The sequence below is a fragment of the Salvelinus fontinalis genome, chromosome 5 (genome assembly GCF_029448725.1).
Source record: "Salvelinus fontinalis isolate EN_2023a chromosome 5, ASM2944872v1, whole genome shotgun sequence".
Classification (NCBI taxonomy): domain Eukaryota; kingdom Metazoa; phylum Chordata; class Actinopteri; order Salmoniformes; family Salmonidae; genus Salvelinus; species Salvelinus fontinalis.
In genome coordinates, this window is record NC_074669.1 from 24,704,559 (window position 1) to 24,732,261 (window position 27,703).

At 44.0% G+C, this 27,703-nt stretch overlaps 1 protein-coding gene across 2 annotated transcripts; it reads right to left on the reverse strand.

Moving 5' to 3' along the window:
- Positions 1 to 5,313: 5,313 nt before the first annotated feature.
- On the reverse strand, positions 5,314 to 16,725 carry LOC129855366 (protein NDNF). 2 transcript variants are annotated; one of them, XM_055922937.1, is made up of 5 exons: positions 16,620 to 16,716; positions 15,919 to 16,301; positions 9,531 to 9,734; positions 8,957 to 9,081; positions 5,314 to 7,449 (listed from the first exon to the last, which is right to left on the reverse strand). In XM_055922937.1, exons 3-5 carry the CDS (start codon positions 9,728 to 9,730, stop codon positions 6,056 to 6,058), a joined length of 1,719 nt encoding a protein of 572 aa, XP_055778912.1. In that variant the 5' UTR covers positions 9,731 to 9,734; positions 15,919 to 16,301; positions 16,620 to 16,716; the 3' UTR covers positions 5,314 to 6,055. The 2 variants fall into 2 exon arrangements, with proteins under 2 accessions (XP_055778912.1, XP_055778913.1); XM_055922938.1 differs by lacking the exon at positions 15,919 to 16,301 and having other exon boundaries at positions 16,620 to 16,725.
- Between the last annotated feature and the right edge of the window lie 10,978 nt (positions 16,726 to 27,703).

Sequence of the window (27,703 nt, forward strand, 5' to 3'; positions counted from 1 at the left end):
CGGGGAGGTGGAATAACCCGCACCGGGCTATGTAGGCGAACCGGGGAAACCATGCGTAAGGCAGGTGCCATGTATGCCGGCCCGAGGAGACGCACTGGAGACCAGACGCGTTGAGCCGGCCTCATGACACCTGGCTCAATACCCAATCTAGCCCTCCCAGTGCGGGGAGGTGGAATAACCCGCACCGGGCTATGCACTCGTACAGGAGACACCGTGCGCTCTACTGCGTAACACGGCGCCTGCCCGTACTCCCGCTCTCCACGGTAAGCCTGGGAAGTGGGCGCAGGTCTCCTACCTGCCCTTGGCCCACTACCCTTTAGCCCCCCCCCAAGAAATTTTTGGGAGTTACTCACGGGCTTTTTCGGCTTCCGTGCCAGACGCGTTCCCTCATAGCTCCGGTTCCTCTCTCCGGTAGCCTCCGCTCTCCTCAGTGCCTCCAGCTGTTCCCATGGGAGGCGATCTCTACCCGCTAGGATCTCCTCCCATGTGTAGACACCCTTTCCATCCAGAACATCGTCCCATGTCCATTGCTCCTTCTTCTGTCCCTTACTCCGTTTATTTTTCCCATACCGCTTGGTCACATTTTGTTGGTGGGTGGTTCTGTTACGATAATCCTCCTCCTCTTCATCAGAAGAGGAGGAGCAGGGATTGAACCAAGGTGCAGCGCGTTGAAATGACATGATGAATTTATTTAACAAGACAAAACGAACTATACTTGAAAATGATACAAAATAACAAAACGAAAGTAGACAGACCTGAACGACGAACTTACATACAACGTGAAGAACGAAATGAACAGGAACAGACTACATGAAATGAACAAACCGTAAACAGTCCCGTATGGTGCAAACATTGACACAGACACAGGAGACAATCACCCACAAACAAACAGTGAGAAATGCCCTACCTAAATATGACTCTTGATTAGAGGAAAATGCAAACCACCTGCCTCTAATCAAGAGCCATACCAGGCAAACCGAAACCAACATAGAAACAGATAACATAGACTGCCCACCCAAAACACATGCCCTGACCAAAAACACATAAAAACTAACATAAATAGGTCAGGACTGTTACACTTTGGATATTTGGTAACAATTAGCACGGGGTTATGTTAGCTAGATTGAGATGAGTGCTAATGACTTTCTTTATTCTAGTCTGCTCATATATTAGCTAATCAGAACATTTTTCTAGCATGTTATACAATTGGATGTTGATCTTCTACTCCCGAACAAAAGCCTGTGACTTGTCTGATAATCAATCAATGTGATTTGTTGAACTGAATCTCTGTCTGTATATTTGGTTAAAAGATCTCTGGCTGGACAAGTGGAAGTGGTAGCTCATGTATTCGTTTGCTCATCTATCAACGATCAAAATAATTTAGCATGAAATAATGTAGCCTAAATCAAGTGCATTATCTATGTAGTGACTCATGTAGTAGCCTTATATAGAGCCTAGGCTATTTTCCTATTTTTCCAATCCCACTGAAACCCAAAATCCTGACTCATGTCTCGCATGAAAATTCCTAACTTTATTCTGTAATCCATAGGTTGCATTATCAAAGCACGTCTCGCCTATGCATGTCAAAATAGCGCTATAACATTTCCCCCGCTGTCTCGTTTTGCTGCCCTTATGAGAGTTTCCGTAGACAATGTGTGATTAACTAATGATAGGAGAGTAGGTAGATATGGACTTAAAAAAAGAGTTGGTCCCGTTAAGATACCTTGACATTTAACAAGTTCCTCTATGCATCTCCCCGTTATTCATGAGCTGATCTGCTATCCGTATAATCATCAACTCTATTTTGCCAAATAGAAGATATTCTGTAATTCGTTGGAGGTTATGTAGCAAGTTTAGCAACTTTAGTCAATTGACTTTTGTTTGACTGCAAATGGAATGTTTGTATGATTTTAAAACGCTACAGCCTACTCAGGGTGCACGCTCCGAGTCCTGAGCACGCTCTGTCTCTAGGGCCTACTACTGAAATGCGCTGAAATGATTGAGGAACATGATAACGCTCGGAATTTATGAAAGGCCTGTTTCGCTATTCACAACAATGTCATTAGCGATCAGTTACTCTATGATTACTTAAAAGCTGTGAAATCTTTACATAGTGGAGCAGCCAAGCCGGTAATGTGGCACAGGAACAATCTAATTTTGGGAGAACCCTGGCATAGTGACCATATCTTGATTGTAAACGCTTTAAAATAGGCACTTCCGATTTATGCGGTACATTCCGAGACTCTCGGGATAAATATAAATAAAATGATAAATTATTCCCGGTATTTTTTCGGCAAAAAATGGCTGTACATGCTCACACACTGCCATGTATCTTTTGTAAGTATACATCTAACATAAAAATATATTGTTTCCCTGACAATATATTTTTGTCTATCTGCTGCAGTTGTGCTCAACTAGCAGTCCTGTGATTGTTAAACTGGCCCTTGCTCCAGAGCAGTCTGCCATGCCTCACACTGGCCTAGGTAACTTCCCGAAACCAGCATAGTGAATTTGAGAGGCAGGCAAGTCATGCTAACCCTGGCCAAGGATCAAAGCTGGGTCTCCAGTGCACAAGTCTCGCCATTCTACCATACCTGCAGTGTTATGGATATCTCCACTCTTCATTCAGCTGCATATATACATAACTCACAGATCAAAGCATTACTATGTTAAAAAACAAATATACACAGCCCACCAGACTGAATTACACTTTGACTCTGATGTTTTAATAAAACATGTATGCCAAACAAAAAACGTTGTCTATTTAAAAGTTTAACAAACCAAACAACTCTATGCAGAAGGACTTTGAACAATTTACACAGAAAATGTCACAAAAACACATTTACTGGAATATCTGTCCAGATGCAAAGTTTGGTGATTTTTGATGTATTTTTTGTTTAACTAGGCAATGACGGTATACACCAGAAAAACCCTACCCCAGACAGCGCTGGGCCAATTGTTCTCCGCCCTACGGGACTCCCAATCACAGCCAGTTGTGATGTAGCCTGGAATTGAACCAGAGTCGGTAGTGACTAGCACTGAAATGTAGTGCCTTAGACGCTGCACCAGTCAGGAGCCCAGTGATAGAATTAGGGTACAATCTCCATCTGTCTTTTAGGCGACCACATTTTCCAAACACTCAGTTAGATATCGGCTCTGAATTAAGACTCAAAGATGTCTGCAGAAAGAATGGGGTGTCAGCTATGACATGACTTCTTGACTTTGAAACATTTATTTTGGTTTTTGAACTACAAGTAGGTGAATTGGATTTACTTCTGGTAAAGTAATTAAGTAACGGAATTACATCATGGGTCCCTGATCTGAACTATACAAAAATGCATAATTATGGAAATTAATATCATTCACTGGCTATTATTGTAATAAGCTCTGCCCCCAAACAAGACCATATTTGTATGGTCCAGACCAAATTTCAACTACTTTTCAACGTCCATGGATGTCCGGTGTTGGTCGGTGTTCAGTGGGTGAGGATGCTTCTTACAGGCGGCAGGTAGCCTAGTGGTTACCTGCGGGGTCCCGTGTAGCTCAGTTGGTAGAGCATGGCGCTTGCAACGCCAGGATTGTGGGTTCGATTCCCACGGGGGGCCAGTACAAAAAAAGTATGAATGTATGTACTTGTAAGTCGCTCTGGATAAGAGCGTCTGCTAAATGACTTAAATGTAAATGTAAATGGTTAGAGTGTTGGACTAGTAACCAGCAGGTAGCCTAGTGGTTAGAGTGTTGGACTAGTAACCAGCAGGTAGCCTAGTGGTTAGAGTGTTGGACTAGTAACCAGCAGGTAGCCTAGTGGTTAGAGTGTTGGACTAGTAACCAGCAGGTAGCCTAGTGGTTAGAGTGTTGGACTAGTAACCAGCAGGTAGCCTAGTGGTTAGAGTGTTGGACTAGTAACCAGCAGGTAGCCTAGTGGTTAGAGTGTTGGACTAGTAACCAGCAGGTAGCCTAGTGGTTAGAGTGTTGGACTAGTAACCAGCAGGTAGCCTAGTGGTTAGAGTGTTGGACTAGTAACCAGCAGGTAGCCTAGTGGTTAGAGTGTTGGACTAGTAACCAGCAGGTAGCCTAGTGGTTAGAGTGTTGGACTAGTAACCAGCAGGTAGCCTAGTGGTTAGAGTGTTGGACTAGTAACCAGCAGGTAGCCTAGTGGTTAGAGTGTTGGACTAGTAAGCGAAAGGTTGCAAGATATAAAACAGTAAATGGAAAGAGGGTAGGTGTCAGTATGATCTGGGAGAGGTGACATTAACTAGAGAGAGAAAGCAGCATCTCCTGTCTGTGAGCTCCAGAAAAAAAGGCTTTTCTGTGTGGCTTACTCTGTGGTTTGTCTGTGTGTATATCAAGAAGTGTGAGTTTGTATTTTTTTCAGGCTTATACCGCCTAAGTGACTAGTACAGAGAGAACGAAGGGGGGCCTTGGCTTCATTAAAACTTCATCTACCTCCATTCAGACCTTATTCATGAGTGTATTGACCCTTAGAGCATAGCTCTAGCAGTCCCTACTTACTGGCTTTATTAGTAGGAGTTTACAGGCCTGTCCATGACATTCCCACAGCTCTCTGGGAGCTCCACATGATTCCAGGGCAACAGCAGGTTAATGTAAGCCAGGTGGAGCCTCCTCTACGCTTCCTCTGAACGGGGTTGTTTGATTGACAGGGAGTTGTGGTGGAGAATCGGAGCGTTACTGCTCAGAATCGAGTTGTGATGGAAACATGGAGAGTCACAAGGAACAGCTGTTTGTCTTAGCCACAACAGTCAGGACTTTTCCACTCAACTGTGACCACTCTTAATTACAACGTGTGGATGTGTGTGTGATCGGGTCTGTGTCGGTGTGTGCCAGTGCATGCTGAACTCCTCCTCTTCTCTTATATGTGGCAAGAGTACTGTATGTGTGGTTAAAACGGTTACCCTACATCCTAAAACACATGTAAACACGAAACGATCGCAGACACTGATGTGACATTAGTTCTACGTTGTTCCGGTGTAGAGAGTACTTTTGGCGACTTTTGACACTTGGCATATGACAACATTTACCAAAATTCAAATACATTCATCCAAATAATTCACTCTGGCAGTCCCATTCACTCTGGTACTGTATGTCCATGGGAAATTGTTCTTATGTCAGTAATCATTTAAATCAAGGATCATGTTATGCGTACGTGGACATAATGTAGGCTTAATGTAAAATCTATAAACACTCCTATTCTCCTTTCTGCTGATACACTGCTGCCTGACACCCTCCATATATCTACAGTATGTGATGTTAACTAGCCCACAGAAGAACATGACACCCAGGGTGACACAGGGATTACTTGTTCTATATTTAGTGTTTATGTACATGAATATTGGCAGGACAACTCTGTACATGTGACACACACAGCGATACAGTGGTAACACACAGACCTCCAGCACAGAACACATTTACAGACAGGCTCTAGAGCGCACACTGGCTGAGTTACACAACGGAATGTCTCCACAATGACAATTTCCTCATAGAATTTGAATTATTTCTTCATAACAGTAATAGTCATCATGATCAATAAAAACAAACAATCAAATCAAAAGAGGTGAAGTATAAAATAATTTAAATCTCTCCTAAATGTAAATGATGCACTGAGAGAACTATACACGGCTGGTAGCTATTTTATCTCTGCAGGTCAACTTAAATTGAAACTGAAGTAACAAACCATTTTGACAGAGGAACGCAAGAGTCATGCAGCGACAGAGAGATGCACAAGATGAAACAGTCTCTTCTCTGAAGCTCTGAAGTCTCCCTGTTGGCAACGAGATTCTGGGACCCCAAGCACAGGGCGATCCATAGGTGAGCACCTCTCACCTATGGATCGCCCAAAAACATGCCAACAATGAAATGTAAACATAAATATACAGGTTGATATCTCCCTCTGCAAACAGTTAAGTCTCTGCCACAGGCTCATCGGCTGTGTGAGTGGTCAGTCTGTATACACTCCTTAGTAGAATATCACTTAGAGTTAAATAAAACTTTTTTAATATATATATATATATATAATAGATTTATTCTGTGCAGTCTATTAGCAGTACTTCCTCGTTTTCACCAGTTTGCTCTGGTATTTGACTGAGTGACCACTGTGGCCCACAACATAAACGTCCAGCAGATAGGTCTTGCCCGGCTCCAGCCCTGTGATGGTTTCCGTGGTAACGGCCTTCTGCAGGTTTGGGCTGTGGAAGTACTTGCAGAGGACCTTCTCTGACTTCCTGCGCGTCTCAGGCCCGGCACACTGGTTCTGCTCACGGCGCCGCTGCTCCTCGCCGTAGCTCTCGGACACCTCTTTTTTGTAGACGCAGAACTTGTTGCGGTCCTGCGTTCCCAGCCAGGCCACAGTAGCAGAGGAGCAGGTACGCAGCTTGTCGAAGGCCTTGATGCGCGTGTCCTCGGGTAGCGATGGGAAGGGTTGCTTGCTGCTGGGCTTTGTGGTGGCCAGCACCTTCAGGGTGGACGCTCCCTTCCTACTGCCTCGCAGACGGATCAGGTACTTGGCCTTGGGCTTCCCTCGCAGCTGAAACTGCCGTACACCCTCCACATTTTGGGAGAGCAACAGCTTGCCATCACGCCTAACCTGCACCTGAACAGAGTCCAGACAGGCATGTACAAACAGAGTGACCCTCTGGTGGGAGGAGACAGGGGCGAAGCGCAGGAACTTACTGCCCTTTCTCTTGATGAAGACGTCGGACACTTTGCCATCCTTCAGTTCCACCGTCTTCTGCCGAGCCTCTGCCTTGGTGCGGGCGAATGTGCCCACATAGGCGGTGCTGGTGTTGGTGGCAGAGTTCACAGCGAACACGTCAAAGTAATACTGAGTGTCCGGCTTCAGGTCCGACACGGTGAAGATATTCTTGTTACCAATGCAGACTTTCTGAATGTCAGAGGCTTTGGGTTTGGCTGTGTAGGAGCGGGAGATCTTGTTGCTGGTGAGACCTCGGTTTAAGTTATTGTCTGAGGGGACAAAGCCGAAGTGAGCAAAGTCGAAGGGGCTGAAGTCCCGGCCTGGCTTTGGAGCGGCCATGAAGGCATCGTCAGCGCTGATCTTAGCCTCGGCAGCACACAGGCTCTTGAAGTTGTGCTCCTTGTTGATGACCACACAGTACTGGACGGGCTGGCCCATCAGAACGCCCGTAGGGGTGGGCTTCCAGGCCAGGGTGACAGTGGTCCGGCCCAGGGCGGTGACGTCCACCCGGGGATCGTAGGGCAGCTCGGGGTAGGGCTGGTCAGACGCTGGGGTGGTGGTAGCGTACACCTTGAAGTTGCTGTCCTTCTCTGTGGAGAGCATCTCCAGCTGATAGAGGCCGGAGGGAGAGCTGGTGGCCACGTAGGACTCCACATCATTCCCCTTGTAGGAGAAGAGCTCTGTGCCCTCATCTACTGTCACCTGCTGCTGCTTCTGCTGGTCCAGGGGCTCTGGCTCACCTGGAAAACACACGAACGTAACATGAGTTCCTTTCATATCACAGCATACCCATCACCTCCTGAGATATTTTTTGCTAACCCCTCCTAATGTCTATTTAATTTTTTTCGGGCTCTGAAGTAAAATAATTTCCACAGGTGGCTAAAAATGACCCGTTTAATGTGTTGATCCTGATGAGGTCATGGTAAAGCTCTCTCCGAGCCGTACGGACGATTAGCCCCTCACGAGCCAGCGACCATGTTTTCACTCTAAACATCCCCAAAAATCCCAGGCTGGTATTCACTTGGCCCTTCCTGGGAACTTGTGAAGCTATGCTACAAAGAGGCACCTTGTAGCCTATCCATGAGGGAGTCAGTTGCAGGCCTTATTTCAGCTGAGCAAGGAAACATAATATTATGCTTGTCAACCAGAGAGTGTGCTCAACGGTGTTCTAAATTAATGCTGAAAGATCCGATCCGAGGCCGAGACATTCAGCAGAGAGAGGAGCAAACATATGAACAGACAGAGAGGTTGTGCATTTGTGTATTTACACTGGAAACTAATGCAATCCTGATGGCTAGTGCTCCACTCAGCCTATGTGAATGGCTGCTCGGTCTATGTTAAGCTGCCATATGTAGCACGTATTGGAGATGAACTGTGTTGCAGTATTTAGTCTCTATTCTGTAATCTATTAGGACAGTGTGTGAACATCAAAAAAGCAGGTGCTATCAGGCAAGGAGCCCATTTATTCATTGGCACAGACACATGCACACCCATATAGTCCTACACGTGCACACATGTACTTTCACACCCTCACATTATGCACACTCTAAAACCACCGCTGCAGTCCATGTCTGTGCTCTAATGGGACTGGGCTTGAGGGAGTTGATTGATTTCTTGTGTTTCTAAGACAATGTCCAGATGGAGAGAGAGTGACTGAGTGTGTGAGAATGAGAGGGTTGAGAAAGAGCGAGAGAGAGAGTCTTCCCTTTGGAGGACAAAGGGAGTATACGTTAGGAATGGACAAGGGGGGTTATTGTACCTAGCTATATAAATATGTTTATGGGGGAGGATCGAGGAAGGCTTAATCACATTCTAAACTCTTTACTCATACACTGTGTTTGTCTGCCAGCCAACCAACCAGCCAGCCAAGGGCAGTCTGTTCTACTCAGAGCTCTGTTCCCTTTTCACAGACTACAGAGGTGTGGTCAATTCAGACTTCAGTGTGGTCAGTTCAGACATTGTGTCACTAGTTAGTTAACCATATCACAACCACACCAAAAAAGCTGACCAGAAACACGGCCCAACCACAACAAAATGTACAACGTCTTTCTCGTTTTATTCAAAACTATGTCAATCAAATGTTTATGTTGTTGTTAGTTTATTTTCATCCTGATAAATTAGTGAGGTGATTGTTTATGTACTTGTTGTACATCAAACATATATTTCACAAGTTTTACAATGTTATTATTGTAATAGCCAAATTTACATTAGCTATCAGTTCTATAAATCATATTTATATGTAAATACCTGATCCCTCTCCACTGGCCTCCTCAGGCAGCTCCTGCAGAGTGAGCTTCCACTCCAGAGGAGCATCACATGGTGTCACCGTCACAGACAGTGGGGTGTTGTCCTCCTCCACCACAAAGTAGTACCTTCAGAAACAACAAGTATTGCCCAGGTAAATGACAGGGATCAAACAGAATGCAGGGTTAACTGCAGGGTTAACTACTGAAATCACCCTACACACTAAGTCTATGGTCACTCTATGGAATGCTAATGACATGGGTCTCTATCAGCAGACATGACCTAAATCACATGCACATCTCTTTCTCATCTATAATGCATTTCCTCATCCTAGTATACATTACAATGCATTCCATATTCCCCATGCATCCATTTGCCATAAGTCGTCATACAGAGCCTACAGTGCTATTTAGTGTGGGAAGGCTACGACGCTGTTTTTGAGTGATACTCAACCTGGCCTCATGCATTTAGTAAGATAAGACATACAGTACATGTACATGTTTGGAGCAGTAAACCTACATGTTGGTAATGGTTATTGATAGTGACGGCTGTCTTTACATAGACCTAAACTCATTACCTTTTGGGCGTGTCCCTGAACAAGTATCCACTGATCTCGGCTCCGTCTGGGATGACGGAGGAATCATGGAACAGGGTCTTGTCTCTGATCTGCATCTGGAACAGGCCCTCGTCTCGCGTGGGCAGCTTCTGGCCCACTACAACACCCAGCAGTAGAGCCAGGGCCAGAGGCCAGCCCTGAGGTCCAAAATCCAGCCTCATCCTCCTGTAACACATAAAGCAGATATGCAGGACCGTCAGAACAAGTAGAATTCACATTAGAAAAGCAAAAGTAGTGAATATTGAACATCTTTCAATAAATACTTGGACGAGGAACTTGAAAATGTACTTCCAGTTTTGCCTGTTAAGTCTATCAGAATGGAAGGGAAACCAGTAACACGCTGCCAAAGAGAGGAAAGTGAGAGACAGAGATGGACAGAGGCCCCATCTCTTGGAAAAAAGAGAGAAAGTGAAAGGCAGACAAAAAGAGAGAAGACACTTTGGATCAGAAAGAGGGAGAAGATCAAGAGGAATACAGCGGCTAGTGTGAGAAAGGTTCCCCAAGGTCAGAGAAACTAGATTGAAGGGGATAGAAAAGGAGAAGAGATTGGCACCAGCCGCTAAACTGTACTGTTCAGTAGATATCCCCACGGCTATGGGACGTGGCTCAATACACAGGTCTTTGCAGCTCACTGAAGATCAGGAACACTCAGATATCCTCTGTCTATTGATTTGGCCACATTGATTGCAGCTGATGGGAAAGCCAAATCCCTGGTGATTTAATCAGGATAATGATAGCAGATTAGCCAGATACTTTACTGCCATTTACAGCAAGTGAGAGTGTGTCCTTTTAATGACCCCTCTCTCTCCCTCCTTGCTCTCCTTTTCTCTCTCCCTCTTTCTTTTCCACCCTAGCTCTCCATCTATTTTTCTGTTGCAAATATAGCTCATCTTTGTCTCTTGCACACACATACAATCTCCATCCCTCCCTCTTTCTGTCCTTGTCACACATACATCCTATCATTCCTCCCTCCCTCTGGAGAGACAGATAAGTCAAACCAGAGAACCCAAAGCTGGACATGCTTCCATGCTACAAACATGGCTTCATTACTACATTGTCTTCCTTTTAAAACACAAGCCAGAGAAAAGCCCTTGACAGCTGTGTAAATTTTTCCCTTTATGCCTCTCGTGTCTGAGCTGAGCCTTCCCTCATTCAGCCAGACTTCAGAGAGGTGGAGGAAAGCCTTCTAAGTGGTACTTTGAGATTTGACTCATAGAGAGGAGATCCTTATCTCCGCTTGTCTTATTCCACTTCAGAAGCGTGTCGGGCGGAACAAAGACATGTCTATTAATACTGGAGACAGTCCTGGGGTGGTATGTACAGAGCTCTACAGAGTTGTCTCTCACTCTTCAGCCCCAAAACAAAGAGGCCCCAGTCTCTGCTGCACCAAGCCCACATAATGACACTACCGGACTGATGTCATCAGATATGGGGTATGTGCGCTCTCAATTATTAATTAGTGTGGAATCGTCCAGAAGATTTGCTTGCAAACATTTGTGGCATAACCCAACATGCACTTGATGTGCTGTTTCAAATGTAAGCAACTTGCCCACCGCGTGTGATATTACTGATTCAAACTAATGGCTTGGGTTTGAGTTGGTCAAAGTGCAGCCGTATCCCAAGTCTGAGAAGCGTTACCACTAAATGCTACGTTCCTCTATCCAGACTCAGATCCCACGTATGAGCCACTACTGAAAGATGACACCTGCCCATTAAAACAGTTGGATTTGACTGTGCTAATGTCTAGACCTTGAGGTTGTGTGGTGCAGCACAGGCAGTATGTATGGGTCATACAGGCTGGAATGTGGAATGTTTGTGCATGCATGAGACTGCAGGCCTGCCTCTACCATTCACAGGCTCCCTTTACCGAAATAAAACTTCAAAAAAGCTGCATCTGGAACAAATAAAGCCTAATGTTTAATTAGAGTGAGGGAGAATGTATGATCGTAATTTGGGGGGAGGATAATTTGAAGGCAGAGTCGGCCACAATCGTGTCAACTTTGTTTTGCTGCTGTTTTTTGTATATTTATATATTCATTTATTTTTCAGTTTCACTCCGACTAGAACTTTGTTCAAAACTTGAAGCTCTTTTGGTTGTTAAAGAAGTAGTCTAATGCATAATAAATGGTAAGTTGTGGCAGCTTGAGGGGTGGGGAGGGGGAGGGGATAATACTGAACAGGTTAGGTGCACAAAGCATAATTAAGATAGTAATTGATGGAAATAAAGGTATGTCACAGTTCAACTGTTTAACCCATAGTAATAACTACGTAATAACCATCTAAATGATATGATGTTACAATGACGGTTAGTTCCTCCTGAATTCCTATGACAACAACAAATGAACCAGTGTTTACCCTGTGCCTATATCCTGCCTTTACCAGAACTATGTGAATGACAACTTAGCCAAATAACAATGTTAAAGGGATACCCCGATGGATTTTGGCAATGAGGTCCCTTTATCTACTTCCCCAGAGTCAGATGAACTCGTGGATACCATTTTTATGTCTCAATCAATCCATACATGAAACAAATGAAATGTATTACATGATAAAGAAGTCATTGTGTATGGTCAGTTTGGTTGTAGGATGTAGATGTTTGTTTATGAATGTTTTTATGGGTGTGTTTGTAAATTTCATCTGGAGTGCGCTCTGGGCATTCGTAAATTCATAGCATTGTCAGATTGTCTGTTGGTAAAGTCAGAGCGTTTTGCACTACACTGGACACTCTGACCGAGGAGTAGGGTTGATCTGAGCATTCTGATCACAACATCAGTCAAGCGCCCAAGCTGGCTAACGTTGGCTAGCTTGCTAGCTACTTCAAGGCACAAATCAGAGAACACCTCACTCTGACCATTTTACTCGCCCTAGCAGAGCTGGTTAGGCTGTTTTCATGTTATCCAGAGTGTTGATGAATGTATCTGGGCTGCTGGCAACAATTTAATTGCCCTTTTTTTGCAGACTTTTACCGACACCGGCCATATTCAACGGGTGTTGAGCGTTCATAAATTCATCAGTTATTCTGCGCTCTGGCACACTCAGACGAGAGTGCTCTGAAATCGGAGTAGATAGCCAGTGTGAATTTACAAACGCACCCTATATGTATGTACGGTTTGAGATCAGTTGGTGAGTCAGTGAGTCAGCTGGTATTCCAGAAGTCAGTCAGTCAATGTGAAGCTAGCCCAGCACAGCCTGATGACTAGCACACCTAATCAGTGTTCCTGAGTGATAGAGAACATGTATGCACAACGGAGCAGCTTACGCCTGTCATTCACACGGCCCTGCAATAGTCCTGCCCTCCAACTGTCCAACATGAAAGACCCATGTGGAGTGTGTGTGAGGGCCTCTGCGTGTGTGTGTGTGTGTGTGTGTGTGTGTGTGTGTGTGTGTGTGTGTGTGTGTGTGTGTGTGTGTGTGTGTGTGTGTGTGTGTGTGTGTGTGTGTGTGTGTGTGTGTGTGTGTGTGTGTGTGTGTGTGTGTGTGTGTGTGTGTGTGTGAATGTATAAGCATCTGTCTGTAAAAGAAGATTGTGTGTGCGTGTCTGCGTTTTTGCCTGCCAGGGTATATACCAGGCCTCCGACTACCCCTACACTACCACATCGCCCCTCCATCTCTCCATCCCTCCAATATCTTCTCTGGGTTGCCCTCTCCATCCAGCCGCAGTCCCAACCCCATCCTCCCTCCCCCAGCTCCATGACTCCCTGTCAGGACGGGTAAACCTCATGCCTGCTCCCACATGGAGCTCATTAGCAGGACGGGAAGGAAACAAATACACTTTAATTTCAACACAAATAAAGAGACATTTAAGATTCTCCCCAACGAGACGCCTGGCAGGGCTCACAGGACCTGGAGCCTTTGTTTGATTTCTTAAAGCTGCTCTGAAGGCATATTTACGGTCGGTAGGTCTTCAGTAGCAGACTCCATCACTGCTGTGCTGTCAATTCAGGGCCAACCGGGGGATTGGGGATACAGACAGACAGGCAGGCAAGGGCTGAGGGCTCAGAGCCTGAGATGGAACCAACCACACATAACCTGGGCCCATTCTGACGGAGAGCCAAACCCAGAGCACGTCTGGTGCTCTTGGAGAGCCAAACAGCTCATTAATGAATTGGTAGAGACTGTGGTTTAGGCTCCTGTCCAGGGGCAGGACTTTTGTCTGTGCACAATGTGAGTTTCTCTGTTTGTGTATGTCTTCTAAACCGTCAAATTCCTCAGAGTGTGTATAAGTCTACATCATCACTCATATTCTGTCTCTAAACCACCCACATCATCATCATCATCAGCCCACAAAGACTCAAATACTTTGCTGCTGCTGGCACAATAGCGTGTTCAGGAAGGGGAGCCTATTTTCCATCCCTGCCTGCCTGCCTCTCTCTTGTTCTGTTTTATGGTCCATCTCTGAGCGAGGCAGTGGTTAGCACGGCATCCTGGAATGTTACTTGGTGGAGCGGGTCAGGTCATAGGGCACTTTCTATTACTGCACAACAAATGAGCCATTCAAATGAGGGGCGCACCTTTGACTGATGTGCACTTCGTTGCTGTCATTATGACTAAAGGGAAGCGCACACAAGATTAGCTCACAAAAAGCCCCATGGGAAAGAAGTGGTCCACTCTCTGCCCATCAGCATATCAACGATAAGGGCATAGACCAGCATCGTGGGAAATGAGGCAGTCATGTATCCATTATGTTCCGCTGGGCAGAGAGCACAGACCCCTTCTTCAGGAGAGAGATCCGTCAGTCTGAGGGCACTGCCTCTGCTTGTGTCCATTTGAAGAGGCATAATGAGGGATTTGCAGAGTGAATGTTTTGGACACTGGGAGAGGGTGTGGGTGGATAAAATGAATAGTTTAATGAAGGGGATAAAAACCTGTCGCTATGTCCTTAATCTTCCAGCAACGACTCTGGACGTGACATCCCACTCCAGCGGTCCGCACAAAGCAAACGCAACGAGAAGAAGACTGTATATACTGCAGCTCGTCACTTCTCCGGACGCATAAATTGCAGTAGCAACACTGGCGGAATTCTTTCAGCCCAGAGTTTTCATATGCAAATCACGGTTTAGTTACGGTATGCAACACAGACCTTCCCATTTTCAGACTTTTTGTTCATGATTCATTCTCCTGAGAAAGTACGGGAGGCAGTGTGGCTTCTCTCTGCTACTAAATACAGTTATTCAAATTCCCATTCTGAGTCTGTCTCTCATTATACTCCTGAGCCCAATGGGGAATGCAGCTGAGGAAAAAAACAAGTCTCACCAAGGGATGGATGAGGTGAATAACAGAAGCACAGAACTTGGAATTCCTTCCCTTCTGATTTCCTTGCGTAAAATTCATAACGTAAAATCCATTAATTTATACAAATAATTTATAAACGAATAACACGTTTAATAAATCAAAAATATATTATTACGACTCAAATAAATGTATTTCTAAAAAAAGTTAATAAGAGAGGATTAATATGATCAATGATCAATTGTTTTAAAAAATGCAGTAGTTTGTTTTAAATTTAATATGATTTTTAAGGGTCTCCAAATGTGAATATATTTGTGTGAGAGAGTAATCAGAGCGGGATAGCGGTTATAGTGCAGGTGCGGGGGCTCGCACAGGGTTGAGGAAAACTATTACAAAAACTGATGTCCCATTTAAAAAAAAAAACAGATGTCCCAACATGTGTGGCATGTTGCATCGGCAGCAGCACTATAAAAAAGGGCAAGTGAAGAGAATGTATGCCACGCACTATAGAATGGGGTGATAACGCATCTTGCTGATTTGCGTCTGGCGGCTTTGGAGGGTGCTCCGTCACCCCTGGGAGCATGGGAACCCAGTTAAGAGCACAAAGCAGCGCGCCTCAGATCCAGAGCCCCGAGCCCGTGGACACTGTCTTCCGCGTGTCCTTTTCATCTCCCTCAAAAGTTCATCCTTTTTGCGCGACATTAACCGTGCCAAGTGAAATAGTGGCCACAGCCAAACTAAGGGAACCAAATTAAAAGAGCATGCGAGCCCGGGCTTGATTGAAATGTGTTTGAAAACCTTAACTTCCCGGAGTTGTAAACCACAAAACCCTTTCCTCTCTATCTGGCAGTATTTTCAAAGGCAAGCGTTCTTTAATCGGAGAGTCCCTCTCTGTTTTTCTTTTGTATGGAACCGTCTCATTATGCTCAAAAAGTGCTCCACAAACCATATAGAGTAGACCAGGCTACTACAAAAACGCAAGCATGTTGCCCGAAAGCAGCCTTTTCAATCGATGTGATTTGGCATTCATAAGTTTAGGCTATTTCATGGGATATTTATATAAAACAGAGATCTAATGAGCCACGGATACATTTAAATATTTTATGAATGAGCGTCTTACCTTTCAGGTTTAGGGATGATGAAAATAGTTGGAAAGTTGTATGGATATGTTGCTTTTTCCTAACCAGCGCAACAATTATGAGACCACAATAAAAATGTTAAGAATTAAGGAAAAAAATGCAAAACAGTTGTCCTTTTCACTGTCCAATAGATTCCTCGAGTCAGTTCTTGTGTGGTGGCAATCGGATTACAGGTCTGGTTAGTTGGTGGCAGTTCTGGAGGGTTGAGCCTTGTTTCAGAATCTGAGTGGGTAGGTTTCCTGAGTTCTGGCTGCGCGTCCGTCCCCTGCCGCGCGGCTGCTATTGAGACTCCGACTGGCAAACTGGTGCGAACTTCTGTCTCTGCGCTCTCCCTAGGTGCACTCCGATAACCAGCCCACTCCTCCTGGACATCACAACCCCAACAAATAAAAAACCAACCAGAGACCAGCCAGAACCAGCAACGGACCTATCACAGACATGAACTTAAACTGACATCACTTTATGAATGAAAAACCTATATTTATACATTACTTTGGATTTACTTTGAATGGATATAGCCATACGAAGTAGACCTAATTTGTATAAATTGGATGACAATTGCACACGTTTTACATACATTCTATTAAACCTTTTTTCTTTGCATTTAAAATAAAACTTAAAAAACATTTTCCCATCGAATAAGGTAATATCCCTACAAGGCGAACACTAAGGTTGAACTTACCAGAAATACTTGAGAGACGTGTCTGTAAACCTAGAGCAAAACAAGGTATAGATCTGGGTGTCTTCGCCTCTGTTATTTTAAGAGCGGGGATCCCCTGTGAGCTGTTTACGTACGTCGTACTGCGCGCAGAAAACGAGCACACTTGGGTAGGACCCTTTTCAAAGTCACGCAACCCTCGGGTTATATTTTCTGTGTTGTCAGTGAGCAAGTTTTATCATGAGCCTAGATAGATGTGTAAGCACCACCATTTTATTCCTTCATCTGTCGTGTGTAATTTATGTGTAATGTATCCATAAAGAGCGTTTTCTCTGGGTTGCTTTCGTTTGTCCGGAGTGTTTACACCAAACCAATTCGACTGGGCCGAATGTGTTTTTGTTGCTTACATTACATTATTCCGTGTAGCCTAAAGGTGTGAAAACGCCGGCGGTACAGAGATGCTTTTGTCTGTTCCCGGGCCATAAACCAGGGAAGTAAATATTTATCCAAGATAAGAGCCTTTGACTGAGTTCTGTCGGTGATGTGAATTGTAAATAATTTACGACTTTATGGGGGCTGCCGAACTCAGCAGAGTAGCCCGAGTAAAATGATGCCTTTATCCCACCCCGTTCAGAAAATAGATAGGAGCGTTACGGTTTAAAACTGTTGTTTCATTACCCCGAATCCCTTGACGCATTAGCAGGAACAAGTGTAGCAATAATGCATAGTCTATATAAAGGGTTAGCATACTCTACCTCGTTAAAGGGCAGAGGGAAAGGAAAGCAACGTTGGATAGGAGAGAACTTGGCAATTATTTAACATTATGTTAAAGAGCATTTGGCCTAAATATGTAGATAATTTTCCATCAAACATTTCCAATTTGACCTCTAGCCTAATCATATAATTTAATGCAGACTAATTCAATATGCGTAGCCTATTCAATATATTATATATTTTTCAGCCAAAAACAAATATATATGCGTAATTTCGCATTAAGCATATTCGTTCGACATTATAGTATCAGTATAGACAGTAAGTAGGCCTAACAAACATACCGCAATTAAATTAAAAACCATTGAGTGAGACGCCTTGGTGCAACAGCATCATCTAGCGTCAGTGGTCTCTCTGGAGGCGTAAATCCGCGCACACTAGCCTACACTGGTTAGCGCGCTGGCTAGGAAATTACCGAGTGGACTTTCTATCACAGGAAATTGGTGGCACCTTATTTGTGGAGAACGTGCGCGTGGTAACGGCTGGAGCGGAATGGTATCAAATACATCAAACACACAAGTTTATGGACATGGCTCTTGTTATGTCCACTGTAAACTAACGGGTCTCCAGGCACATGGCTGCCGCCATGGGGAAGTAGTCTCGTCAGCGCACAGGGTTTTATGTGTTGGAGTCATTCGGACAGACTATGCTGCCACAGTGGTGGGTGGGCAAGTGCTGGCCACTCCTGGCTCCTCGCATGGTCCGGACTGTCTGGATCCTGTAGGGAAGGTTGTGTCAAGTTTGATAAATTATTTGGGAGCAACTTGAAGTAGAGCTCCAGACCCCTGACTTCCTGACCTTGCATCTCACATCCTGCTATCACTCCGCATAATGCAAAGCCTTCTCCCTCTCTCTGTCTCTCTCTCTGTCTCTCTCTCTCTCTCTCTCTCTCTCTCTCTCTCTCTCTCTGTCTCTCTCTCTCTGTCTCTCTCGCTCTCTCTCTCGCTCTCTCAATTCAATTTCAATCTAAGGGGCTTTATTGGCATGGGAAACATATGTTTACATTGCCAAAGCAAGTGAAATAGATAATAAACCAAAGTGAAATAAACAATAAAAATGAACAGTAAACTTTACACTTATAAGTTCCAAAAGAATAAAAACATTTCAAATGTCATATTATGTATATATACAGTGTTGTAATGATGTCCAAATAGTTCAAGTACAAAAGGGAAAATAAATAAACATAAATATAGGTTGTATTTACAGTGGTGTTTGTTCTTCACTGGTTGACCTTTTCTATTAGCAACAGGCCACACATCTTGCTGCTGTGATGTTACACTGTGGTATTTCACCCAATAGATATAGGAGTTCATCAAAATTGGATTTGTTTTCAAATTCTTTGTGGGTCTGTGTAATCTGGGGGAAATATGTGTCTCTAACATGGTCATACATTTGGCAGGAGGTTAGGAAGTGTAGCTCAGTTTCCACCTCATTTTGTGGGCGGTGTGCACATAGCCTGTCTTCTCTTGAGAGCCAGGTCTGCATTCAAAGGCCTTTCTCAATAGCAAGGCTATGCTCACTGAGTCTGTAAATAGTGAAAGATTTCCTTAATTTTGGGTCAGTCACAGTGGTCAGGTATTTTTCCACGGTGTACTCTCTGTTTAGGGCCAAATATATTTTTAGTTTGCTCTGTATTTTTTGTTATTTTTCCAATGTGTCAAGTAATTTTCTTTTTGGTTTCTCATGATTTGGTTGGATCTAATTGTGTTGCTAATATTTTCTCTCTCTCTCTCTCTCTCTCTCTCTCTCTCTCTCTCTCTCTCTCTCTCTCTCTCTCTCTCTCTCTCTCTCCTTCTCTCCTTCTCTCCTTCTCTCCTTCTCTCCTTCTCTCCTTCTCTCCTTCTCTCCTTCTCTCCTTCTCTCCTTCTCTCCTTCTCTCCTTCTCTCCTTCTCTCCTTCTCTCTCTCATACACATACACTCACACAGACCAGATTCAAATTGGTGCCAAATTCAATCTGCTTTGGGCTACACCTCTGAGCTATGAAAAGGAATCCACTCTGGGGAGGGACAATCTCAAACACACATTATCTCTTGCTCTCACTCTCAAAGAGAGAGAGAAAGAGAGACAGAAAACAGTTTGGCTATTGACATGACAAAGATTTGGAAAAGTATCCACAGTAAGGACATTTTACCACAGATGGGAAAAGGACTGAGGGGGATAAAGAGGTGAAACATGTTCATGGCATAATTCTCTCCACTGTACTTCAGTCCCATTGCAGGGCTGATTAGTATCTCATTTTCACACACATTCACTGACAAAAGCATTCCAAGCACATACCGGTAAACTATTAGACACCTTTTAGCATTACACTGCCTATAGCCAATTGTGATTAAAAACATTATGTTAAAGTGGTGTACTTTTTCTAGACATACATTCCATTCAAATGCTTACTGTAATGTTGAGTCAGCTTCAGCCCATACAGTATTATAGCCCACTCCTAACATTCATCAGCATGCAACTCCATGCACCTAATCTTGGATTGGTCAGCCTGTCAGAGTGGAGGTGCGTTCTCTCTGAGAGTCATTGCTATCATTGACCTGGACTCTGTTAGCATTGGGGGATGCTGTACAGCAATGACTGAGTGTTACCTCTTTTAAATGTTCCCCTTACACACTTCTCAACTACTCCCCATAGCTATTAATGCAGGGAGGATGGAATGCAATAGCTTATCAGGCTGGAATGTATTTAGTGTGTGTGGATGTGGTGGCTAGTAGTGTGGGGTGAGGGGGGGGGGTGTATTCACACTAGATACAATAAGATAATTGTTAGGGAGAAACATGGACACCAGACAAAAAACATAAACATACGAAATCAGAAACACACACATTGAGATACACACACATACACTCTCTAGGTTATCTATGGGTCTCCTCCTCAGAGCTGTGGAATGCTAACTAGGAGGCTGTTCCCTGGCCAGTGTCCCCTGCTGGCTAACAGAGCACTCCACTACACATCACAGCTAATCATTTACTCTGGACAGACAAGAGCTTGTGCCATGGCAACAGTTGCTGTGTAAACAGCTTTCACCATTTATGGTTCCCCCTTCCTGTTGTCCTGTTGTGTTTGTGACAGGACCAGAGGGACCAGGGACGGATTAGGCATAAAGGCTGAACTCTGACCTCCAATGGCCACTACTTCTTCTTCCAGTCATTCAAAGACATTTGGCAAAATATATTGTTACAAAGTTTCCAAGGAAGAGAGCAGAGTGGGAGAGAAGCAAAGGGGGCTACAGTTCAAGGTAAGGAAAGAGGCAGGGGAGGATGATAGCAGTAAGTAAACTATCTGAACACAACTTGTCTTTCAGTAAATATCGCTCAGATGAAAGACACCTGTAAAAGAACATAAACTATGTGGAGAGCCCCTTCTGTTGGACTAACAGTTTTAATATATCTCTGGTTGTGTCAGCAATCCATCAATTGTTTCTCTAATTGGTCTTTTGAACAATCCAAGCAGCTCTGAAAAAGATCTGATGTTTATTTATTTTTATTTATTTCACCTTTATTTAACCAGGTAGGCTAGTTGAGAACAAGTTCTCATTTGCAACTGCGACCTGGCCAAGATAAAGCATAGCAGTGTGAACAGACAACAACACAGAGTTACACATGGAGTAAACAATAAACATGATGTGAAAAGATCTGATGTGAAAAAGACCATTTAGTAGAAAAAAGATCAGAATTGGGCTGCCTGTTTAAACGCAGCCGAAGATGCTCAGATACACGACACACAGATAAACATCACTGGACTTTTTAGTGACATGAATGGTTAATTGTTTGGAAAAATTCGTCTATCCTTCCCGCCCTCATTCTCTCTAAAAATTATATTTCGATCATGGGGAAAGGGGGATACCTAGTCAATTGTACAACTGAATGCCTTCAACTGAAATGTGTCTTCCGCGTTTAAGCCAACCCCTCTGAATCAGAGAGGTGCGGGGGGCTGAGGTAGAGGACGAAAAGCTACAATTGAAGTCAGACGAAAGAAGACAAGGGTGAAGAGTGAATATCGTGTCAGTGTCTAACTTCCTCTTATCCAATAAGAGCGCGGTGTGTCAGCGGCCGACTTCATCTTATTATCCAATAATGGAGCAGCATGTCAGTGGTACCCAAAATGCCCAGGGGACAGTAGACATAAACATAGCCCAAAGTTTGGATTCACAATCACACACAGACACACACACACACTGTATACACGTTTAGACGTTTAGTCCAGGCCTTTTTACTGCAACTCTAGAGCACAGCAGCCAGAGGCATGGTATGTGCATTGTAAACACAGCCGGGGAGAGTCAGAGTGAGGAGTGGAGGAGAGCTTGACTTCCTACTCTGCCTCTCGTCCAGGCCACAGGAGGACACACTCAGTGGAAGCATTGCATCACTGGCAGCACAGCAGCATGGTTACACAACTCACCCATTTACAGAATTAAGATGAAGTTCAAATAAACAATGTGTCACTGAAGAGCTGCTAACAGGAAAACACTGGGGGGCCATACATGCAAACACTAGAAAAAGATCAAGGTCATGTTTAAGAATCAGCCAATTGAAATCGTCGACGCAGAGGCATTTGATCAAAGGCTACATGTTAGCTGTTCCGATTACATAAAACTGCAGATTTAGCCCTATGCTAACCTCACCAGATGGCCGTGATTATTTCCTGTAACAAATTCCATATCAGCCAACTAAAATCGTAGACGTAGTTGGACGTGTTTCAACACTTGTTCATAGAAGCATCCTTAACATACAGTACCAGTCAAAAGTTTGGACACCTACTTATTCAAGGGGTTTTCTTTATTTTTACTCTTTTCTACATTGTAGAATAATAGTGAAGACATCAAAACTGTGAAATAACACATATGGAATCATGTAGTAACAAACAAAGTGTTAAACAAATCAAAATACATGTTATATTTTAGATTCTTCAAAGTAGCCACCCTTTGCCTTGATGACAGCTTTGCACACTCTTGGCATTGTCTCAACCAGCTTCATGAGTAATGCTTTTCCAACAGTTTTGAAGGAGTTCCCATATATGTTGAGCACTTGTTAGCTGCCTTCACTTTCACTCTGCAGTCCAACTCATCCCAAACCATCTCAATTGGGTTGAGGTCGGGTGATTGTGGAGGCCAGGTCACCTGATGCACCACTCCATCACTCTCCTTCTTGGTCAAATAGCCCTTACACAGCCTGGAGGTGTGTTGAAAAATAAGTGATAGTCCCACGAAGTGCAAACCGGATGGGATGGGGTATCGCTGCAGAATTCTGTGGTAGCCATGCTGGTTAAATGGGCTCCCGAGTGGCGCCGTGGTCTAAGGCATTGCATCTCAATGCAAGAGGTGTCACTACAGTCCCTGGTTTGAATCCAGGCTGTATCACATCCGGCCGTGATTGGGAGTCCCAGAAGGTGGCGCACAATTGGCCCAGTGTCGTCCGGGTTTGGCTGGGGTAGGCCGTCATTGTAAATAAGAATTTGTTCTTAACTGACTTGCCTAGTTAAATAAAGGTTAAAAGAAGTGTGCCTTGAATTCTAAATGAATCACTGACAGTGTCACCAGCAAAGCACCCCAACACTTCCTCCTCTATGCTTCACGGTGGGAACCACACATGAGGAGATCATCCCTCCACCTTTTTGGTTGGAATCAAAAATCTCATATTTGGACTCATCAGACCAAAGGACAGATTTCCACTGGTCTAATGTTCATTGCTCGTGTTTGTTGGCCCAAGCAAGTCTCTTCTTATTATTGGTGTCCTTTAGTAGTGGTTTCTTTGCAGCAATTTGACAATGAAGGCCTGATTCACGCAGTCTACTATGAACAGTTGATGTTGAGATGTGTCTGTTACTTGAACTCTGTGAAGCATTTATTTGGGCTGCAATTTCTGAGGCTGGTAAGTCAAGTGAACTTATCCTATACAGCAGAGGTAACTCTGGGTCTTCCTTTCCTGTGGCGGTCCTCATGAGAGCCAGTTTCATCATAGAGCTTGATGGTTTTTGCAACTGCACTTGAAGAAACTTTCAAAGTTCTTGAAATTTTCCCGGATTGACAGGAAATTCTTAAAGATGGTTGTTTATCTTTGTTTATTTGAGCTGTTCTTGCCATAATATTTTTTTTAAATTATTTTTATTTTATTTTATTTCACCTTAATTTAACCAGGTAGGTCAATTGAGAACAAGTTCTCATTACCAACTGCGAACTGCCCAAGATAAAGCAAAGCAGTGCGACAAAAAACAACAACACAGAGTTACACATGGGATAAACAAAAGTATAGTAAATAACACAATATAAACATCTATATACAGTGTGTGCAAATGGAGTAAGGAGATAAGGCAATAAACAGGCCATAGTAGCAAAGTAATTACAATTTAGCAAATTAACACTGGAGTGAAAGATGTGCAGATGATGATGTGCAAGTAGAAATACTGCTGTGCAAAAGAGCAAAAAAGTAAATAAAAACAATATGGGGATGAGGTAGTTAGTTGGATGGGCTATTTACAGATGGGCTATGTACAGCTGCAGCGATCGGTAAGCTGCTCAGATAGCTGATGCTTAAAGTTAGTGAGGGAGATATAAGTCTCCAACTTCAGCGATTTTTGGCAGCAGAGAACTGTAAGGAATGTCGGCCAAAGCAGGTGTTGGCTTTGGGGATGACCAGTGAGATATACCTGCTGGAGCGCGTGCTACGGGTGGGTGTTGTTATGTGACCAGTGAGCTGAGATAAGGCAGAGCTTTACCTAGCAAAGACTTATAGATGACCTGGAGCCAGTGGGTTTGGCGACGAATATGTAGCGAGGGCCAGCTGACGAGAGCATACAGGTCGCAGTGGTGGGTGGTATATGGGGCTTTGGTGACAAAACAGATGGCACTGTGATAGACTACATCCAGTTTTCTGAGTAGAGTGTTGGAGGATATTTTGTAAATGACATCCTCGAAGTCGAGGATCGGTAGGATAGTCAGTTTTACGAGGGTATGTTTGGCAGCGTGACTGAAGGGTGCATTGTTGATAAATAGGAAGCTGTTTGTAGATTTAATTTTGGATTGGAGATGCTTAATATGAGTCTGGAAAGAGAGTTTACTGTCTAGCCAGACACCTAGGTATTTGTAGTTGTCCACATATTCTAAGTCAGAACCGTCCCGAGTAGTGATGCTAGTCGGGCGGGCGGGTGCATGCGGGCAGCGTTCGGTTGAAGAGCATTTAGTTTTACTAGCGTTTAAGAGGAGTTGGAGGCCACAGAAGGAGAGTTGTATGGCATTGAAGCTCGTTTGGAGGTTTGTTAACACAATGTCCAAAGAAGGGCCAGATGTATACAGAAAGGTGTTGTCTGCGTAGAGTTGGATCAAGGAATCACCCACAGCAAGAGCGACATCATTGATATACACAGAGAAAAGTATCGGCCCAAGAATTGAACCCTGTGGCACCCCCATAGAGACTGCCAGAGGTCTGGACAACAAGCCCTCTGATTTGACACACTGAACTCTATCTGAGAAGTAGTTGGTGAACCAGGTGAGGCATTCATTTGAGAAACCAAGGTTGTTGAGTCTGCCGATAAGAATGTGGTGATTGACAGAGTCGAAAGCTTTGGCCAGGTCGATGAAGATGTCTGCACAGTACTGTCTTTTATCGATGACGGTTATGATATCGTTTAGTACCTTAAGCGTGGCTCTGGTGCACCCGTTACCAGCTCGGAAACCGGATTGCACAGAGAAGGTACGGTGGGATTCAAAATGGTCAGTGATCTGTTTGTTAACTTGGCTTTCGAAGACTTTGGAAAGGCAGGGCAGGATGGATATAGGTCTGTAAAAGTTTGGGTGTAACAGAGTGTCAACCCTTTTGAAGAGGGGGATGACCGCGGCAGCTTTCCAATCTTTTGGGATCTCAGATGATACTTAAAGAAAGGTTGAACAGGCTAGTAATAGGGGTTGCAACAATTTCGGCGGATAATTTTAGAAAGAGAGGGTCCAGATTGTCTAGCCCAGCTGATTTGTAGGGGTCCCGATTTTGCAGCTCTTTCAGAACATCAGCTATCTGGATTTGGGTGAAGGAGAAATGGGGGAGGCTTGGGCAAGTTGCTGCAGGGGGTGCAGAGCTGTTTTGGCCCGGGGTAGCCAGGAGGAAAGCATGGCCAGCCGTAGAGAATTGCTTATGGAAATTCTCGATTATCGTGGATTTATCGGTGGTGACAGTGTTTCCTAGCCTCAGTGCAGTGGGCAGCTGGGAGGAGGAGCTCTTATTCTCCATGGACTTTACAGTGTCCCAGAACTTTAGAGTTAGAGCTACAGGATGTAAATTTCTGTTTGAAAAAGCTAGCCTTTGCTTTCTTATTTGACTGTGTGTATTAGTTCCTGACTTCCTGATGCAGGCAATGAGGCAGTAATCGCTGAGATCCTGATTGAAAACAGCAGAGGTGTCTTTGGAGGGCAAGTTGGTCAGGATAATATTTTTATTTAAATTTTATTTATTTAACCTTTATTTAACCCGAAAGGGCTCATTGAGATTTAAAATCTCTTTTTCAAGATCGTCCTGGCCAAGATAGGCAGCACCAAGTCATTACAAAAATTACAGACAAACAACATGAAAAACTACAAGTAATCCAGTAAAAACCATAGAATTCCCAAGAGTACAACAAAAATAAAAAACAGCAAATTAAAAACATTGACAGGTCAGGGAATCAGTCTCAAGATCATTCATCAGTGATTTTAAAAAACCAATCGGGACAAGTTCCTCCAGTTTAAAAGCATTTTGTAAGGCGTTCCAAGACGATGTCGCAGAGTACATAAAAGCCCTTTTACCAAATTCAATTCGGACATTTTGTACAGTTAGCAGGATAAAGTCCAGCCAACGAAGAGAGTACCCACCACATTTCTGAACAATAAAAATGCCCAAATAAAAAGGTAGTAAACCCAAAATGGATTTATCAATAAAAGTATACCAGTGACTGAGCCTACGAGTGACTAGAGAAGGCCAGCCAACCCTGGTATACAAAGTGCAGTGGTGCGTAAGGGTTTTGCAGTTTAAAATAAATCTCAAAGTGCCATGGTAAAGGGTGTCAATTGATCTCAAACACTGAGCGGAAGCATTCATATATAAAATATCCCCATAGTCTAGTAAAGGCATAAATGTAGCTGATACTAGCCTCCTTCTGGCTTCAAAAGAAAAACAGGCCTTATTCCTAAAATATATTCCCAATTTCAGCTTCAATTTTTTTGTAAGTTGTTGAATATGCAATTTAAAAGAGAGGCCGTCATCAATTAAAATTCCAAGATATTTATATGAGGTTACAACCTCAATCTCCTTGCCCTGACAGGTAGTAATAGGTGAAAGGTTCAGAGGTCTATTTCTTGCTTTAGAAAACACCATTAGTTTAGTTTTGTCAGTATTGAGGATAAGCTTCAACTGACACAAGGTATGTTGAACAGTATAAAAAGCAGTTTGCAAGTTCTGGAAAGCTTTTATCTATGAGGGTGCCCATGTTTAAGGATTTAGGGTTGTACCTGGTGGGTTCCTTGCTAATTTGTGTGATATTGAGGGCATCTAGCTTAGAATGTAGGACGGCCGGGGTGTTAAGCATATCCCAGTTTAGGTCACCGAACAGAACGAACTCTGAAGATAGATGGGGGGCAATCAATTCACATATGGTGTCCAGGGCACAGCTGGGAGCTGAGGGGGGTCTATAACAAGCGGCAACAGTGAGAGACTTATTTCTGGATGTTAAGGCTTCTAGGAGTACTGGGTGGAGGAGTCAGGCGCAGAGAGCAGGTTAGTTCAGAACGTGGATCTTTATTCCTGACGACAGTGAAAACGGTCATGCCCAACACACAGGCGCATGAAAAATACCAGTCCAAACACACAGGACTAAACTGTCCGGAAAAATAGCATCCACCTAAATTCCAACACCAATGAACAGAAAAAACAAGCCCACACAAAAGCCGGCGGGCCTACTGCCCTTAAATAGCCTACCCACAAAACTAAACTCAAAACAGGTGTCCCCAATCAGCCCAAACTAACAGAAACAAAAAGAAGGGAATCGATGGCAGCTAGTAGGCCGGTGACGACGACCGCCGAGCACCACCCAAACAGGAAGATGCACCATCTTCGGCGGGATTCGTGACACTGGAGAGATTCATTTTTAAAATTAGAAGCTTGAACTGTTTGGGCATAGACCTGGAAAGTATGACAGAACTTTGCAGGCTATCTATGCAGTAGATTGCAACTCCTCCCCCTTTGACAGTTCTATCTTGACGGAAAACGTTGTAGTTGGGGATGGAAATCTCAGAATTTTTTGTGGCCTTCCTAAGCCAGGATTCAGAAACAGCAAGGACATATGGACTTGGTCTTTCCCCAAATAGGGCTCTTT

Coding starts and splice junctions, on each gene's coding strand:
- LOC129855366 (XM_055922938.1), bottom strand. CDS start 9,730: ATGAGGCTGGATTTTGGACCTCAGGGCTGGCCTCTGGCCCTGGCTCTA. Junction 9,082..9,530: donor TTCAGGGACACGCCCAAAAG/GTAATGAGTTTA, acceptor TTGTTTCTGAAG/GTACTACTTTGTGGTGGAGG. Junction 7,450..8,956: donor GGCCAGTGGAGAGGGATCAG/GTATTTACATAT, acceptor TGTGTTTTCCAG/GTGAGCCAGAGCCCCTGGAC.